Below are 18972 nucleotides of genomic sequence, written 5' to 3' on the forward strand. Positions count from 1 at the left end.
CGTACACCATGCTACCAGTTGTTAGACTAACGAACCACAACCACCGTTTTAACTTGTCACTGTAACTCCCCAAGTACCCACATACGTTTTATGAAACAAAACTACCCACAAATTGTTAATAATTTTTTTAACCGTCCTTCAAAACTACCTTGATTTTTATTTATTTACTGTCAAGGCATGTTTTATTAACTACCATTGCTGAAATTAGATCCAAGCCGTAGCAAGGTAGTTTTGAAGGACGGTTAAAAAATTTATTAATAATTTGTGGGTAGTTTTGTTTCATAAAACGTATGTGGGTACTTGGGGAGTTACAGTGACAAGTTAAAACGGTGGTTGTGGTTCGTTAGTCTAACAACTGGTAGCATGGTGTACGGTTGTGTCACTCTGAAGATGAGCTCTGGTTGAGTTCGAAACGCGTTAGTGTAGTGTGGTGGTGGTGATAGATGGGTTTGTGTGATTTGTGTGTGTTCTTACAGTGTGGAGGTGGAGGAACTGCATGAACACGCATATTTTGCATAAGCTTAGCTACCATAAGGTCGCGGCTGAGCAAGGAAATTATTTTAGTTCATTGATATGGACCTCCGCAAAGTAACGCCTGATTCAATAAATTATTTAAAACAGTTTTCTTTCTTTCTATGTCGCAATTATTTGCAATGATCGTCCTATAAACTGACACGAAGGTTATTATAACACCACCTATTGTCTACACTGTATTTTGTTTTTATAAACAAAAACATCTGATTTGTAGTTAAGAATATTTTTATTGTAACGTTTATCAATGAATACTCTAAACCGACGTGCACGCATGAAAAGATTGATGAATGTATAGAGGAAGCGAGAGTTATATGCCAGGATCGTAGCAAGTGGAAGGACCATAGTCTCTGCCTACCCCTTCGGGAAAGAGGCGTGATTTTATGTATGTCTGTATGTATTGTATAACAATAAATTAAGCACGAAACAGAGCATTTCCGCCGGCTCTAATTGCAGGAAGCAAGCAACGAGGGTTTTGCGTGTTCGATTCGTACGTCGTCGAGTACGTCCCAGTAAATTACGTTGTTGGTGAAGGTTCCCAATTGGCTGAAATACCTACTCAAATCTAATATTTTTATCTTTGAAATATTTTTTTTACCTACTTCTTACTTGTGATATTGACACGAAAGTTGGCAATTATGCGTGATTCTCAAATTCAAATTCAATCATTTATTCAGTGTAGGTAGAGTCATTCACGATGACGCGTGCCGGGGTTCTTATTACAATGCCATTGCCGTCTTCGTGGATGGCACTAGGTAGTGTAGAATGCTTCCACCGTCAAAAATTAAAAAAAATATTATGAACTGAAAGAAAAAAAAATTATGCTGTAATATACGTTTCAGGCACAGTTACCTGCATTATTATCTGCAACAGCGGAACGTGCGAAAATATCTGACACGTCCTAGAAATAGGTAGTGTCGTATCAGATATTTATGCACGCTTTGCTGTGTCAGATATTGGTGCTAGTGTAAGGTTCAACTAATTTCCGACTATTTTTATTAGTACTTTTACGATTGTTAAGCACTTTTCGAGATTGGTAACACCGATGATATTTATCAATGTAGGTAGTTTCGGGGGTTAAGAAAAAAAATATAAGATGGGGGTAGGGTTGGTCAGTTAGTTCGGAGCGAGTGTAACGATCGGAGGGATAAGAACTAAAGGAGTGAATAAATGGAGTTCGAATGGTAATCACCAGTGAAATCGTGTATTATTGAAGAGTTCCTCACAAGTCAGAAGTGGGATAGAACCGCGCTGGTTTCATCAAATCAAACGTAAGTACACAACTGATACTTAAGTAATAGAAAAACCAGTGCTGAGACCAAAATGAGTGTAGATCGGCAACAATAAGTTGCCGCTAATAATTCCCTATCAGCATCACGAGCTTAATACAGTATGGAATACTACGAAACACAATTGTTACCTTGGAATGAGACATGGTCCCTTTTTCTGCCAACGGTTTTATGATACACTAAAAGATTATCCTTGTTTTCAAAAATTTGTTATTTATTGATTAAGTTATTTGATATTTAGAAGTATAGTGCCTAATTGGAAAGAGCAGGAAAGTATGTTCAAGCGATATATTATTTTCTTTTCTAGCGTTGTAGGTAATATGTCAGAAGGTAATTTATTATAGTATAAGTAATAGTTAAAGTAGATAATAGAAAGATTCACTGTGTTATTGTGCAGCTAAAGTTAAGCTGCTAAAATTAACCGTATGAATAAAGTTAAATAGTCAATTCCTTTCATTTATACACATAGTACCTTTGGTAGTCTACAGCGATAAATCAATGATTAGGCTTGTGCACCATATACTCTGACCCTGACTCTGACATATATACATTGAAAGTGGCTTATACCCTGTTGTTTGCAAGTTCCAGGAATGAGTGATGCAGCTAACAATGGCCGAAATGGAGACGATCACCGATTATCGACTCCACTACGGCATGAGCACCACGTAATGGATGACAGCCGGAGCCGTGTGAGCAGGCGCAGCCGAAGCCGCGAGCGCAGGCGCAGCCGGAGCCGCGCGAGTGGGCGTAGCCGGAGTTCCAGCCGCCGTCGTATACGAGATCGGGAAAGAGAACTGGATCGCGAACGCGAACGCGTGCGCCAGCTGGAACGAGACTTGTTGCGAGAACGCGAGGAAGATCGGAGAAGACGAAGCGAGCGTCTGAGCCGCCGCTCCAGCTTCGAGGGGAGTGCACGACTTAGCCGGGTTCGCAGCCCTGAGCGGGCCGAGCGTCAGAGCCGACGTCCTAGCCCTGAAAGGAACGAGCACCGGAGTCGCGTCAGCGAACCCAGCCGCGACCGACACACTCAACAACCAGAGCCACATAGACCACGGGATCGTCATTTGAGCGGAGAGCGTCGGGAAATAAGGTCACGTAGTCCTGTCTTTTCTAGTAAAGATGTTTTAGATATTATACAATCGCTCAAGAGTGGTTTATCGTCGCAGGCTGTAAACCAGAGTACACAAATGAATACTAAAGGTTTGGATTATAAAAATATAGTACCGGAATTTGATCCCTCAACAAAAAGTCAACGCGTTGATGTTTGGCTACGAAAGGTCAACGAATGTGCCTCTGTTTACAGCTGGGACGAAAGAACTACCGTTCACTTCGCAATGCAAAAACTCCGGGGACTGGCCAAAACTTGGTATGAAAGTCAGAGTTCTATTTTGTTTACTTGGGCCGAGTGGCAAGAAAAACTTACTGGTGCATTTCCTTGCGACCAGAATTACGGCCAGTCCCTAGAGGAGATGCTTCGGCGGCGAAGCCGATTTAACGAATCAATTGAAGTCTACTTTTATGAAAAACTTTCTCTTCTAAATAACTGCGAAATAACAGGAAAACGCGCGGTGGATTGTTTAATCCATGGAATTACTGATAAGACTACTAGATCTAGTGCCTTAGCGCTTAGATGTACTGAACCAGATGTCCTATTACAGTTTCTAATGAGCAACAAAGAGTGTTATGTGCCTCAATATGCAACATTTAAAAATAAAGCTGCTAATGGTGCACCTGGTTCAACTGATGGCAATAGACCCAATAGCATTAGACCTCCTTTCCGACCAAGTTCAAGTACGAACACAAATGGCGTCCATTGTTTTAACTGTAAGGAAAAGGGCACCCATATTTACAGTGCCCGAAACCATTGCTCAAGTGTAATCGATGTAACAAATTAGGACATGTGGTCGAAAACTGTTTCTTGAAGGAAAAATCTACAAATGCTGACACGGCGAAGGCGACGATGTGTATTTCAAATATGAACCCGAATGATAAATATTTCAAGAAAATAATAGTCAATGACTTGCCAATGGATGCATTTGTAGATTTTGGCAGCGAGGTGACATTAGTGAAGGAATCCATTCTCCTGTTATTAAATACTACTCATGATGGAAAACCAGCCACAATGACAGGTTTTGGGAACGGATTAGTACAATCGTTAGGATCCTTGTCTTTAAATTTGTCAGTGGATGAAGTAGATGCAACCATTAAATGTCAAGTTGTGAAAGATCATTTGTTAAATAGACCTATATTAATTGGTCAATCGTTCACTGAGCTACCGCACATTATTGTGGTTAAAGACGCAACTAGGTTACAGTTTCATAACATTGGCGTTGAGTTACCCGCCCATGACCCGGGTGCTGGGGACGAACATGGTGTTAGGATTAGGATACACGGCCACAGTATTTTGCACGGCATAGCAAGCGTTAAGGCTGCTTCTGAGCCCAAATTCACTGGAAACATATTGCTAAGCACCAAGGTCATAGGAAAACCAAACCAGCAATATGTCGTATGTGGAGGTGTCTATCCCGTTAAAGATGGCTTCTTGAATGTCATAATTGCACCTTGTACAATTCCATGCATATTACACAAAAATGCGGTGTTTTCTCGTGGGGAGAAGATAGAAGTAGTTAATCGAATAATGACATCTCCAACAGAGGCATTATCACCAGATGATAGGCCCAGTTCTGATCTTGCACGGTCACCGGCTGAATCAATAGATATTAACCAGATAAATATAGGTGAAACGGTGACAGAAGCAGATAAGCTGCAATTAATAGATCTGCTTGAGAAATATAAACATTGCTTTGCATATGACCTCTCGAGCCTAGGTTGCACGGGTTTGGCTTCAATGACCATCGAGCTAAATAGTCAACGGCCAGTGGTATACAGGCCCTACCGGTTGTCGTATCATGAACGGGAAAAGGTTCGAGGCATGGTGGATGAGATGCTTGAGGCGGGCATAATACGGGAGAGTGTATCTAGCTATGCTAGTCCAATTATTCTGGTCAAAAAAAAGGACGGTAAAGCGCGGCTTTGCGTTGATTTTAGGATGTTGAACTCCCTAACCGTAAAGGAGAGGTATCCCATGCCAATCATAGAAGATGAGATAGCTCGACTATCCGGTCAGGCCTGGTTTGTCACCCTGGATTTGATGTCAGGGTACTACCAAGTACCAATCTCTGAGCAGTCAAAACATCTAACAGCGTTTGTCACGCCGGACGGCCAGTACGAATTTAACCGTATGCCGTTCGGCTTGGCAAACGCACCTGCTACATTCCAGAGGATGATGAACCAGGTTCTAGGCCCAATACGTTTTGACAAGGCTACGGTCTATATAGATGACCTGTTGGTGTATGGTAAAAGTCCCCAAGAGTGTCTAAATAGGTTAGAAGAAGTCTTGCAACTTTTAGACAAAGCTAACCTGAAACTAAACCTGTCAAAATGTAGTTTTTTGCGGGATAAGATAGAGTATCTAGGTTATGAGATTGATTCAGAGGGAATGCGACCCGGAAAGGGTAAAATACAATCGGTAGTTGACTTTCCGCGCCCGGAGAACGTTCATGGTGTTCGCCAGTTCATAGGCTTAGTTAGCTATTTCAGGAAATTTATTTGCGGCTTTGCCCCGCTGGCGTATCCGTTGACTAGATTGTTAAAGAAGGAGGCAGCCTGGCAGTGGGGTAAAGAGCAAGAGGATGCGTTTAAAATGCTTAAGGCAAAACTGGTTGAGCGTCCCGTTCTAGCTATATATGACCCAAAAGCCGAGACGGAACTCCACACGGACGCCAGCAGACTGGGAGTAGGTGGCATTATACTGCAGCGCCACCAACCAAATGATGGCTTTAAACCAGTAGCTTACTACAGTCGGCAAACGACGCCTGAAGAGAAAAATTTCCATTCGTACGAGTTGGAAACCTTAGCGGTAATTTGTGCCTTAAAAAAGTTCCGAGTGTATTTGTTAGGTAAAGAATTCAGGGTCGTTACCGATTGCAGTGCGCTACGGTCTACTTTTGGGAAACGGGATCTCATACCTCGTATAGCCAGATGGTGGTTGGCGTTTCAGGAGTTTAACTGTACAATAGAATACAGAGCTGGAGTCAAAATGTCCCACGTAGACGCACTATCAAGGAATCCTATCGTTAATAATGAAACAGAGAATGTTGATCCCTATCCAGCGGTGATGGCCATAAGCAATGAGGACTGGTTGCTTACACTGCAACTGGGGATAGTGAGTTAAACAGGATTCGAGATATTCTTGGTAGCGGGCTTAACGAAAAAGGACTCGAATACATAAGAGTTAACTATATAATCAAAGGTAACAGGCTTTTTAGGTGTATTGGGGGAGACAAAGAGAATTTACGATGGGTAGTCCCAAAGGGCGCGAGGTGGCAGTTGTGTAGGCTAAATCACGACGAGATAGGACATCTTGGTTATGAGAAAACTTTAGAAAGGATCAAAAGGACCTACTGTTTTCCAAGATGTCCCGTTTTGTCAGAAAATATGTAAACGCGTGTATTGAATGCGCTTACGCAAAGCATAATAACAACAGTCGCGAGGGGCTTTTGCACCCTATTGAAAAGGTGGCGAAGCCATTCCATACCCTACATATCGACCACCTCGGGCCTTTTGTCAAATCAAAGCAGGGCCACACCCATATTTTAGTCGTGGTCGACTCGTTCACGAAATTTGTTTTCATCGAATCTGTTCGCAACACAAAAACACAAAATGTGATCAAAGTTCTAGATACGATATTTTACACTTTTAGAGCCCCGGACCGATTAATCAGTGACCGCGGTAGTAGCTTCACGTCCCATGCCTTTCGTAAGTTCTGTCAGGATAGGGGTATAAAACATGTGTTAAATGCAGTAGCGAGTCCTAGATCGAACGGACAAGTAGAACGCTACAATCGTACCGTATTGGACTCGCTTACTGCATCTAATCTCGGTCATAATGAAAAAGATTGGGACACTAAATTGGGAAAGATTCAATGGGGCCTGAATAATACTGTACAGAAAACGACTGGTAGAGCCCCGTCGGAGATAATGTTTGGCACGGCGATGTTAAGTGAATCTAGACCAATACTTAATGAGGTAGCTGATGTAGTTCGCCAGGATCTTGACATAGATACTATACGGGACGAAGTTAAAACTAGGATTGATTCAGAGCAGGTTAAGCAAAAACAACGTCACGACGAGGGAAAACGACCTGCCCGTACCTATAATGTCGGAGATCTAGTTAAAATAACCAAAACGGTCTTTCAAAATAATGGGAAGAGCTCGAAGTTACTGCCTTCCTATGAGGGACCTTACAAAGTAGCCAAATCTTTAGGAAACGACAGGTATAAAGTTGCCCCAATTCCCGGCTTTGAGGGTATGAAAAATAGACGCAAGACCACGGTAGCCGCGGATAGGATGCGACCGTGGATCCACTTACCCGCGCTGGAGTTAAATGAAGATGATGATGTTATTGATGATTGTAATTGTAATGAAGACGTGAATGAAATGTCAGATTAACTAGACTGCTTTACAGATTATGTCGATTTATATTGTAGTATTTATAGGCGAGGACAGAACGTTTTGCAACTTGACGATGAAAATGCGAGAGTTGATTGCTTCACTAAACTAACACTGCCAGTGGGTAAACCTTGAGAATCGATTGGTTCAAGGTATATCTAATGGCAATACCTCGAGAAGTGATTGGTTCGAGGTAATACTTTTAAGTTCCCTCGAGAAGTGATTGGTTCGAGGTAGTATTTTAAGTCCCTCGAGAAGTGATTGGTTCGAGGTAGTATTTTAAGTCCCTCGAGAAATGATTGGTTCGAGGTAGTATTTTAAGTCCCTCGAGAAATGATTGGTTCGAGGTAGTATTTTAAGTCCCTCGAGAAGTGATTGGTTCGAGGTAGTATTTTAAGTCCCTCGAGAAGTGATTGGTTCGAGGTAGTAGTTTAAGCCAGACAACAGTCTAAAAGTAGAGTTAACACTATATCAGGCAAATGTACGAAGTTATTGTTTTAATAAGATGATTTTGTACACTGAATTAACTGACCGAATGTAAGGTTCCACCAGGCACGTGTATGGGGACCATACACGACGTCAGGATGGACGAATGTAAGGTTCAACTAATTTCCGACTATTTTTATTAGTACTTTTACGATTGTTAAGCACTTTTCGAGATTGGTAACACCGATGATATTTATCAATGTAGGTAGTTTCGGGGGTTAAGAAAAAAAATATAAGATGGGGGTAGGGTTGGTCAGTTAGTTCGGAGCGAGTGTAACGATCGGAGGGATAAGAACTAAAGGAGTGAATAAATGGAGTTCGAATGGTAATCACCAGTGAAATCGTGTATTATTGAAGAGTTCCTCACACTAGTGACATGTACCATCGAGCTGAGCTGATGTTGAAGCTGCAAAGTAGAAACTGGAAGTCCAAGACAGAACAGTGTAACCTAGCCATGTTTGAGCTTGTTAAAATAGTCTTAGTACCCGAAGACTATTTTTACTAAGAATCATATCCAGGTCTGATGATGAAGCATTCAGGTAGGCACTGAAAATCCAAGACGCAACGACGTAGCCTACCCGCGTTTGTATTTTGACCAAAGATTCGGTTTTCATGGACTAATGATGGAGCAGTTAGAATTAAAGCGTTTTTTTTTTACTTTCTTAGCCTTATTTGGGGTTGTTAGATTAGTATTTTGCCAACGCAATCAATTGATAATTACACAGCCCCTACTAATTGCTAGTTGCCATCCTTTTTATGGGCTGTCTTGGAATTATTGGTAAATGTATATTATGTCACGTTATCATCAAAAATAGCTGGGAGATAATATTAAAAATTATAACACCGCCTTAAAAAAAATATGAAGCTGAAAAATTCTTGTGCTATTGTGCTCCGACACTTAAATGGGGCATGACACAGTGAAACAGTGTTAAAAACGTTAAAGCGCTGCCAGATATATGCAAATGCGTTGACAAATGACTGTGTGGGAGCCAACTTAGTGACGCAAGATTCATGTCTGAGACCGCTATTATGACATGTTTAAATATTGTTCTAAATAATTCTTAGCATTAAATAATAATAATATAATAATAATTAAATAATATTTATTTTTCTGGTTTTTCTGTGCATCTATATTTCACTTTGTATTTTCAATTTAGGTTTTACGGGATGGCCGTAAAAGTAAAAATTTGGAATTGAAATAAAAAATACAAAAATCCAAAAAACCAACCTTCTTAGCATTAATTTAAAAATTAGATACTCGTAATGGAAACATAGTAGGTATTTTTGAACATGAAACTATACCACGAGACTCACTCATATAATGAAATAAACTCGGATAACTCACGTCTTAAATCGAGTTTAGCTTGACATGCTTGACACGATACGACCATGGTTAAAAGAGTTACAAAAATATGCATACACGACTGCATATAACGTTACGTAAATAAAGTTGCGTATACATATTTTTTGTAACTTTGGCCATATCGATCTTTTTGTAGTTGACTGTACATAACAATAAAAAATGCGAAGCGTAAGCCGACAGGAAACGCTTGACTCTACAATGTCATGTCATGTCACTTTGGCCAGTAATTGCTATAGCATTATCTATAATTCCTGGAACGTAATTATTCAGAATTTTCCACTTAACACTGTTGTTGGGATGATTTTCATATAAATGGTTGTAAATGGTTGACAGTCGGAATTTAAATTTAAATTTTAAACGCCTATCTGTCACTTTTAGATTTTCTTTTGTTAGACACTAGAAAACATCACTTTTGTAATAAATAAATAGATATTTGCTAGAAAGGATTAAGTGCTATCTGGAAAAACATTTCATGAACGCTACTGAGTTGTTAATAAATAATAATAAATAAATATCACGGGACAATTCACACCAATACGGTATTTGACTATTTTGTATATGTTTTATAAATTAAAAATTCACATGCCTGTTATCGAATAGAGAAACAATTTTTAAGCTACCTTTACAAATAATAAAGTTATAAAGGTTTGCAATTCAAGATTAGACAGAGAAAGACATATACACATGCCAGTACCGCCATACTTGCTGCATAGAGAAAAGCGTTTGAGAAAGAGACAGGTATACAGATTTTTCAAAAAATCTCTATAAATCCAATTTTCAACCGATTTAAATTTTCTCTTCGCTAAACACTATCCGTTTATCTATATTTTCATAATAATATTAAGATATGGCAAAATCAGGAGTTGTCAAATACCGTATTGACGTAGTCCCAAAGTAAGCTTAGCAAAGCTTGTGTTATGGATACTAAGCAACGGATAAATATAATAATATAGATAGGTACATACTTTAATACATATTAAACACCCAAGACCAGAAAACAAACATTCGTATTTTTCATACAAATATCTGCCCCGACACGGGAATCGAACCCGGGACCTCAAGCTTCGTAGTCAGGTTCTCTAACCACTAGGCCATCTGGTCGTCTGGTCGTGTTGTATTAACAGAAAATCGATTTTCATATTGTTCAATTTACATGTAAATGCAATTTAAGATGTTGCTTACTAACTAAAACAACAATCAACATAACACAATATTGTACGATGGAATGAAGCAAACCATCGCTAAGAACCTACCATTTAAAAATAAGTTTGCGTTAAAAAAATGTTTTTATAACAAGCTTTTTTTGATGCCTGTGCTTTTATAAACTGTACTTGCATTGTCGTCTAGCCTATATTATGTACCTATACCAAATTTCAGGTCTATCTGAACCTTGGAAATGGGTCAAAATGATCTTGCCAGATTTGACACAATAACAACAAATAATCCTACTAATCTGTTTGTTTTGGACAATGTTGAACATAAATTGCGTGTTTAGACTCCAAAAGTCAGCTCCATCTTAACGATGAAAAGCTGCGTAGGCGCCGACACGCACCGCCTGTCCAGAGCCGAGACCACTGAACTGAGCTGAGAGAAACGTGAAGTGGAAATAAAAAAATATTACATTGTTTTGAAATTTTACGTAATTTACTTATTCTTAAAGATTTTAATCAGGCATTTCTTACCAAACTAACTTACTTAATTTGATGACAACGTAAATTGTAGTTTTAATATAATTATATAAACATTGTTCTATAGTTTGTGTTTTAAATGGTATTTCATTTACATTTTTAATCTGCCATATTGTAATATACTGGTTAAGTATTTTTATGCGATTAATAATTTATTATTAACTCCTAGATTATTAGCTTTTAAAAGTATAACTAAATAGACATTTGGCTATTTTTTCCTTATATAAAATAGCCTTAAATTTGATACAAGCAGTAGTTAAGTGCCCAATCCTAACTAATATTATAATAAATGGGAATATGTGTTATCGAGATATCTCAAGGCTCAGAGAAGGATATAAACTTTATCCCGGAACCTTCCGCGGCCACGCGGTAAACGAATGCATAAACGAAGTCCCGGGTAACACTAGTAATAAATAAGTCCAATAATGCAGGTACCCATTATATATATTAATTACTTCAGATGTAGGAATATCAAAAACTCACAAATGTAACACGTAACTACGCCAACGGATTTTATTTTATAAGCCTCATCTCCGCTGTTATCCATCCTACATGTCGTGTTTGCAGACATCTAGTCTCGTTGTTTGAAAACGAACCGCGACCGCGATGTTCGATATTTTAAAAATACCTATAATATTTGAAAGAAAGAAAAAACTATTTGAAGGAACCTATAAATGTTTTGTCGTGACAATATTTCAAAAAGGGTTTTTTTTTCTCCATATTTTATATAAATTTGTACCCTAGTTATCAATATTTTATAAATAAAGTTTATTGTGTTTTTGCTGCGAATAATGATTTAATTTAACTTAAGTATTAGCTACTTTCTTTTTCCTGTTTTTGTTGAGGCTTTTAACACTCAAGGTGATCATGTCAGTCTCATAGGTGCTCGCTCATTTTAAGTAGCTAGTCGTCTTTTGTGGCCTTTTCAGGGCGTAAATAAAATTCCTTTATCTTAATTAAAATATCAACATATATATATTTTGATATAATTAAGAGAAATTTATTTATTAACAAACAAATAATTATATACAATAATTTACAAAAATAAATAAAAAAAGAACTAAAACTAACTTACTCTAATCCTAAAAATCTATATTTACAAATATCGCCCAAGTCGTTGCTACTGAGAACATATAGGTTTAATTTGCCTTTTATTGTATTTATTTATTAATTTTGACATTTCACATTTATTAATTTCATATATCTGAGTGTCTCTGTAATGAAATAAATACTGTAAATAAAACTTAAAAATAAATAAATATCAACTACTTTTTTTTAACTTACAATTCACTTGTGAATAATTGACAGTCAGTTTTATTGTTTTATTTTGAAGTACTTACCTACTTTCTTAGAAAATGGTAAAACACTTACTGGGTCGACACGATTTAGAATAACGGATAGTTTAGAATGATTTAGTAATTTAGTTGTCATGATAGAGCTTTTGGCCGGACTCCAAGGTTGCCCCCGTTAGTAAATATTTTAACTATCAGCTACTAACAGTCGTCCAAAACCACATGCTTGGCAAACACATTAAATAACATAACAATAACCGCATCAATATTAAAATAATATTATTGATAATATGAATAATTTTTATTTAGCAATAAAGTTACACCACACCGCACATTTTTTTTTAATTAGACTTGATGGAAAACGAGCAAATGGGTCTCCTGATGGTAAGAGATCACCACCGCCCATAAACATCTGCAGCACCAGGGGTATTGCAGATGCGTTGCCTACCTAGAGGCCTAAGATGGGATACCTCAAGTGCCAGTAATTTCACCGGCTGTCTTACTCTCCACGCCGAAACACAACAGTGCAAGCACTGCTCTGCTTCGCGGCAGGATTAGTACTTTAGAAGTTGCAAAATGCAAATAAATATTGCAGTAACTATGTCAGGAAATCAATGTATACATATATTCTATGTTATCGAATAGCGTCCGCGGACTTGGAGACGAGCTGTCGGTAGGCCTCCAACAAGATGGAGCGACGATCTGGTTAAGATCGCGGGATCGCGGTGGATCCGAAAAGCACAAGACCGGTCTGAGTGCAGAGCCTTGGGGGACGCATAGGCCAGCAGTGGACGTCTTTCGGCGGACATGATGATGATGATGATGATTCTATGAGAATGGAACGAAGAGACTTCTCTTAAGTATTAGTATAACGACCGCATCCACTTCTTTTGTTTGCAGATGTACTCGTAAGCCGCGGCGCCGCGACCCTTGGCTGCCGAGGTTCATACACAAGTAGGTCGATAGCGGAATTAAAAAGCGTGCCTACATCATTTTTATACACATACACCGTACCTACCTACCTTAATCCAATGTTTATATTTAACATAACATGTCGTTCTGGTGATAGAGTCAGCCCTATGTTCTCAAATAATTACTACGCTACGCTCCGCTTCGCTCCCGCCTTAGCCTTCTGAACCTAAACTATCCAAGTCGCTTCTGCTCTGAACTGTCTTGCTCGCTCGCTTCGCTCGCTCGCACAAATCAAATTGGCCAAGTATTATTTGACAATTTTTTATTTGCCTAAGCCAATCATTTGCTACATAATTATTTGCCACATAAAAGTGTGATGAAGTAAAATTTAATATAAAATGTTGCGAAATAATAAAAATGCGAATTAAAGTTATGCCAACGATTAGTTTGCCAAATGAAACTTTGGCGAAAGTTTGGTTGCTAAGTGAAATTTGACGAAACATATTTCGCCGAAAAGGCAGTACTTGCACCATTTTCACATTATGTTTTAGACCATCGCGGTCATTACTAATTTTATGATTTTAATTCGGGTTTTGTTCCGGGTAGTTACCTTAATTTTAGAGAAGCTCGATATTGCCACCATACCAGCATACCCGTAATTCTCCAGTCGTCTCGTGATCATGGCGCATGCGACTGTGCCGATATATCGAGCTTCTCTAAAATCAAAGTACGCGGAACAAAACCCGAATTTAAATCATAAAATATATTCACATCTAAATATTTTACAAATTTCACCTACGCAGAAACGAAAATTTGGTAATATCCCGGAAATTCAAATTATTAAGTGAACTACTTATAATATATAAATTATGTGATATCACTATAAAATTATGTGCAATATTAATGTAATGACTAATAAAAAACCCTTTAGGTACGTTTCGTTTGTAGCTAGTTTATGTCAGTGGATTTCACTTTTACTAATATGCTATATTTTTAGTTTTCTAGCATTGAAGTTGTAACATGATTACCTAAGAGTTTGCCAACCCATCACTCAATGGATGACAAAGTTCCAGCTATCATTTTATAGACCGTTAAAGCAATTTAACTTTTATCCAGTAAAGTTTCTATCAACAACAACAAAATTAATATCTCCACAGGCATATCACGATCATATAGCAAAAAAGATTTTGTTACATTACCGCGATAGTCAGCCGACCGCAGTGTATCTGGCACAATGATAGAGATCGCAAGATTGATTGGACTCCGATAACCGATACGGCAGTAGGTATAAGATGTAGCTGTCAGTTGCCGATGAGATCCATTGTTTACTCGCTAAGAAGCCAATAATAGTAACAGGAATAATAGGAATCTGTATAACAGGACCAGCAGGGCTACTACTAAATTCAAAATCGAAGTTCATATCGTACCGTCCCGCCGACACTTATATTTAATATAATACGGGGTATTAAATTTAATACGGGAGTGAGAGGAGTGAGCGGAGTTTAATACGGATTTTCGTAGTAGCCCTGCAGAGGCCGCATAATCTAACGCGCTGACTTTCGTGATCGCTGCGCCATCTCTTTCTACCCTCGTCTTATACCGTGTGACAGAAAGAAGTGATGAAAACGATTGTGATTCCAAGTGTGTTAGACAGTAAGGCCTTTCTGTCATGACTGCGTCGAATCGTTGACGTTCACGTTCAATTATTATCGACAAAAGAAATTTAAAGGGCCGTTTCACCACCCATTGATTAATTTTAATTGACGGATAAATGTGATTGAAAACACAAACTGAAATATAGATGCACAGAAAAACCAGAAAAATAAGACCATCACTGGGAATCGAACCCAGGTCCTCGTATTCCGTACCGCGTGCTATACCGCTACACCACTGATGGTCGACGGTACCGACACGGATTCCCCTATGCACCTCATATCTCAGCTTGTTTTGTTCTTATTTAGCCACTTAAGCAGTGACGCCAGCGACATCTATGCCGTAGCCCTCATCGAGAAACTTTTTTCGGCACTCCATTGGAACTAACCGCTCACCCGGACAAGAGATATCGTTACTAAGAAATAAAATTCAAATTGGTTTTTTGGAATATTTTTGTATTTTTTATTTCAATTCCAAATTTTTACTTTTACGGTCATCCGTAAAACTAAATTGAAAACCTAAATTGATTGGAATTGAAATAAAAAATACAAAAAGATTCCAAAAAAACAATCTTAATTGGATAAATGTGATGCCGTCTCCGTCTATTCGAACAGAGACGGCATCACATTTATCCGTCAAATAAATTTAATCAATGGATGGTGAAACAGCCCCTTAATCTAGCTTGCTTGTTTTAGCGACCGTTCAAAGTCAATGGTTCAAAGAAACTCGAGAGACGAAGTTTTAGATCCAAATAGTCATTGCATCACCAGAGTTCCCTGTGCCTAGAGTCTAGTAAATCAGCTCATTATTGTTCATTATTATTATATTGGACTGGACTGGCTCTTGGTTAAACGTACTACGGTAGCTAAGTATACTCGTAGGAACGTAAACATGTATTCGGGTATTAATGGCATGGCGTGAAAATTTTCGATTGACAAATTCGAGCAAAAAAGACTAGGTATATTTGGTACGGGATTTAGGCCGTGATTTTAACTGTGAATCATTAAAAGACTGTCAAGAAAAAAGACACTATCATAGCGACGAGTGAAGAAAGGGCAAATGACAGATGTGATTATTTATGCAACCCGGCGGGAACCAAGTAGTTGCGGAGCGGAGGTTTCTTTTAATCATACGCATAACAAAGTATCAATCATACTTAATGTAACTGTAGGTACTTGGAAACATTTAACCCAGATAGGATTCATTACTAAAGACTTCAATTATTAAAGATGCGGGCTTATTAAAGACGTAAATTATCTGCCACTAAGCCATCAATAGTAATCATTTTTCATTCACTTATCAAAAAGAGAAACGAGTTGAAGTGTCAGTTAGTTATTCTAGGTCTGAATTTAATGAGCTGTTAATTAAATCGGAAGCTAGTCAACGGGTATCTCGAAAAAAAAATGACCACTGTGACATAATGGGTATGTATTATAATACCGATAAACGAAAGACCGAATTTTACAAGACCTATGGACGGAAGGCCGAATATTAAAACGTCGAATGGATATATGACCGAAAGTTTGAAATCCCGAAAGTACATTTGACCGCAGCCTAAAACCCGAAGACTACAATCCCGAAGATCAAAATACCTACACTCGAAAGGTCGAAAACTCATTAATGCCGAACATTCATAATCACTACAAAAAATATCGACAATCAATATATCGAAAATCAAATACCGAAACTGCCGCTATACCAAAGACGAAACAAATATAGCAGGAAAAGATTTGTGCGAGCGAGTGAAGCGAGCGAGCAAGACGATTGGAGCAGAAGCGACTCGGATAGGTTAGGTTCAGGAAGGCTAAGGCGGAAACGAAGTGGAGCGGAGCGAGCGTAGTTCCCGCCTTAGCCTTCGATGTTAGGTTTTTTATAGCAGGCAAGATACTTAACTGCCACTAAGAAAGTAGGTTGGATAAGATTCAACAGCAAAGATCATTTGTGAAGCAATATTATCCGGGCTGCTATAAAAAAAAAAACCTAACATCGAAGGCTAAGGCGGGAGCTACGCTCCGCTTCGCTCCCGCCTTAGCCTTCTGAACCTAACCTATCCAAGTCGCTTTCCCCGAACCGTCTTGCTCGCTCGCTTCGCTCGCTCGCACATATCAAACTTTTTTTCACTTTCGGTATTTTGTACTTTCGGTATTCTGAAATTTCGATTTGTTAAGTGTCGATATTTCGACTGTAGGTAATATGATTTTCGGTATTATAATACATACCCTATTTTCGGGATTTTGTACTTTCGGTCATTTAAAAATAGATATTTCGCCCTTCGGTGTATCGGTTGTCGGTATTTTGTACATTCGGTATTCTGAATTTCGATGTGTTATGCGTCGACATTTCAACTGTAGGTATTATGATTTGTCGGTCTTATAATACATACCCGACATAATAACTGGTTCTCTGACTGTTACAAAGTTTGTGACGAGACTACTAGATAAACTCGAGATAATTCAAATATCGGTTTGTTATTCGATGTTATTTTGATGGTTTATCTGTCACCTTCGTCTATTTGTGTTATCTATTTGTATAGTTAGTGGAATAGTTTGGTTTGTAAAATAATCTACACTTGCTTAGTAAAGAGCAACCTTTTGATGCTTGCTAATCCTGCCGTGAAGCAGCAGTGCTCACACTGTTGTGTTTCGGCGTGGAGAGTAAGACATCTAAATATCTCTTGAGGTATGCCATCTTAGGCCACTAGGTTGGCACTTGGCAACGCATCTGCAATCCCCTGGTGTTTCAGGTGTCTATGGGTGGTGGTGATCTCTTACCGTCAGGAGACCCACTTGCTCGTTTGCCATCCAGTCGAAAAAAAAACCGGCCAAGAGCGTGTCGGACACGCCTAAAATAGGGTTCCGTAGCCATTACGAAAAAATAAGTAATATTTTTCTAAGGATTTCGTATTGTATACGGAATCAAAGTCAAAGTCAAAGTCAAAATATCTTTTTATTCAATTTAGGCTATAATAATAATAATAATAATAATAATCTTTATTTCAAGTAACTGTGACTCATTTTGTTAGTAGACAGGCTTATTTCTAGAGTTAGTAATAGAATATTAAAATGAAAAATACAATTAAAATAACATTTACACGAAAGTGTGGAGTTGCATCCACTTTCTCAACAGCGGCGAGTCCCACCGCTCAGTCAGTGCGCTTAGGATTCTATTTGGCTGACGCGTTTACGGGCATGGAGCGATGCGCATCTCTTACGAATGATGGCTGCAAACCATCAACCTGCGCCTCTGCGAACATGCCCCGACGCACTGCAGTAGTATTGTATTGTATGTTGTATAACAAGCACTTATGAATATAAAAAAAAATCTACCACCGGTTCAGAAAAACCTCTGTTGAGAAGAATCCGGCAAGAAACTCAACGAGGTATATTTTTTTAAACATATTTACAATCTTTAATCTTTCAAGTTTAGCTATATTTTATACCTTAGGCTGCTATTTACTACTAATAATTCTCAAGCAAACTTAGCCGTTATAGTTTTCCTTGTAAGTTTGATATATGTACTTACTACCATCGTGAATTTTTCAAATTTTTCCACCCACCGGTTTAAATTTTAGAGGGGCGGGGCGCTCGATTTTAATGAAAATTTGCATTTTAAAGATGAATATTTCGCAAACAAATCACTGAATCGAAAAATCGTCTTAGCAAACCCCTAATGGTTTTAAAATAACTATCCAACGATACCCCACAATATAGGGTTGGATGAGAAAAAAAATCACCCCCACTTTACGTCTACGGGAGGTACCCTAAAAAATTATTTTTACAGTTTTATATTGTGCCATTTTATCAGCATATTTTACATATATATTCGTGCAAAATTACAGCTTTCTAGCATTGGTAGTCCTGAGCAAAGCCGCGGACGGACGGACAGACAGACAGACATGGCGAAACTATAAGGGTTCCGTTTTTGCCATTTTGGCTCCGGAACCCTAAAAGGTACCGTGACAGTGTCTTAGCAAAGTTATTGGTGAGAAGTTTCTTGAAATTTAAGTGAGTTTCCATAAGTTAAGAATTTGGCGAAACGTACCAAAAAAGGTTTTTTAGTCGAGCACTATTTTTCTAGCTTGAAGCTATGCCGTGCCTACAATGTAAACAATCCAGCGCAGTTTTTGTTGTACAATATTATTTCATCCATCAGCATTTCACCTTGACATGGATTATTTATTTGTCATATCTATCAATCTTTTGGCACTTGATAACGACATCTCAACTAACGTTAACTGTTTACCAGTGA

At 38.5% G+C, this 18972-nt stretch overlaps 2 protein-coding genes across 3 annotated transcripts in view; one reads left to right on the top strand and one right to left on the bottom strand.

The window, feature by feature from the left end:
• LOC141435107 (carbohydrate sulfotransferase 11) overlaps nucleotides 1–18972 on the bottom strand; it is a 113042-nt gene that overhangs the window by 84053 nt on the left and 10017 nt on the right. The gene's annotated exons all lie outside the window — the stretch shown is intronic.
• Nucleotides 2489–6054, top strand: LOC141434989 (uncharacterized). Its single transcript, XM_074097484.1, is given in 2 exon segments — nucleotides 2489–3650; nucleotides 3653–6054. Coding segments are annotated over 2 exon segments (3564 nt in total).

This window comes from Choristoneura fumiferana, chromosome 14 (genome assembly GCF_025370935.1).
Source record: "Choristoneura fumiferana chromosome 14, NRCan_CFum_1, whole genome shotgun sequence".
Taxonomy (NCBI): domain Eukaryota; kingdom Metazoa; phylum Arthropoda; class Insecta; order Lepidoptera; family Tortricidae; genus Choristoneura; species Choristoneura fumiferana.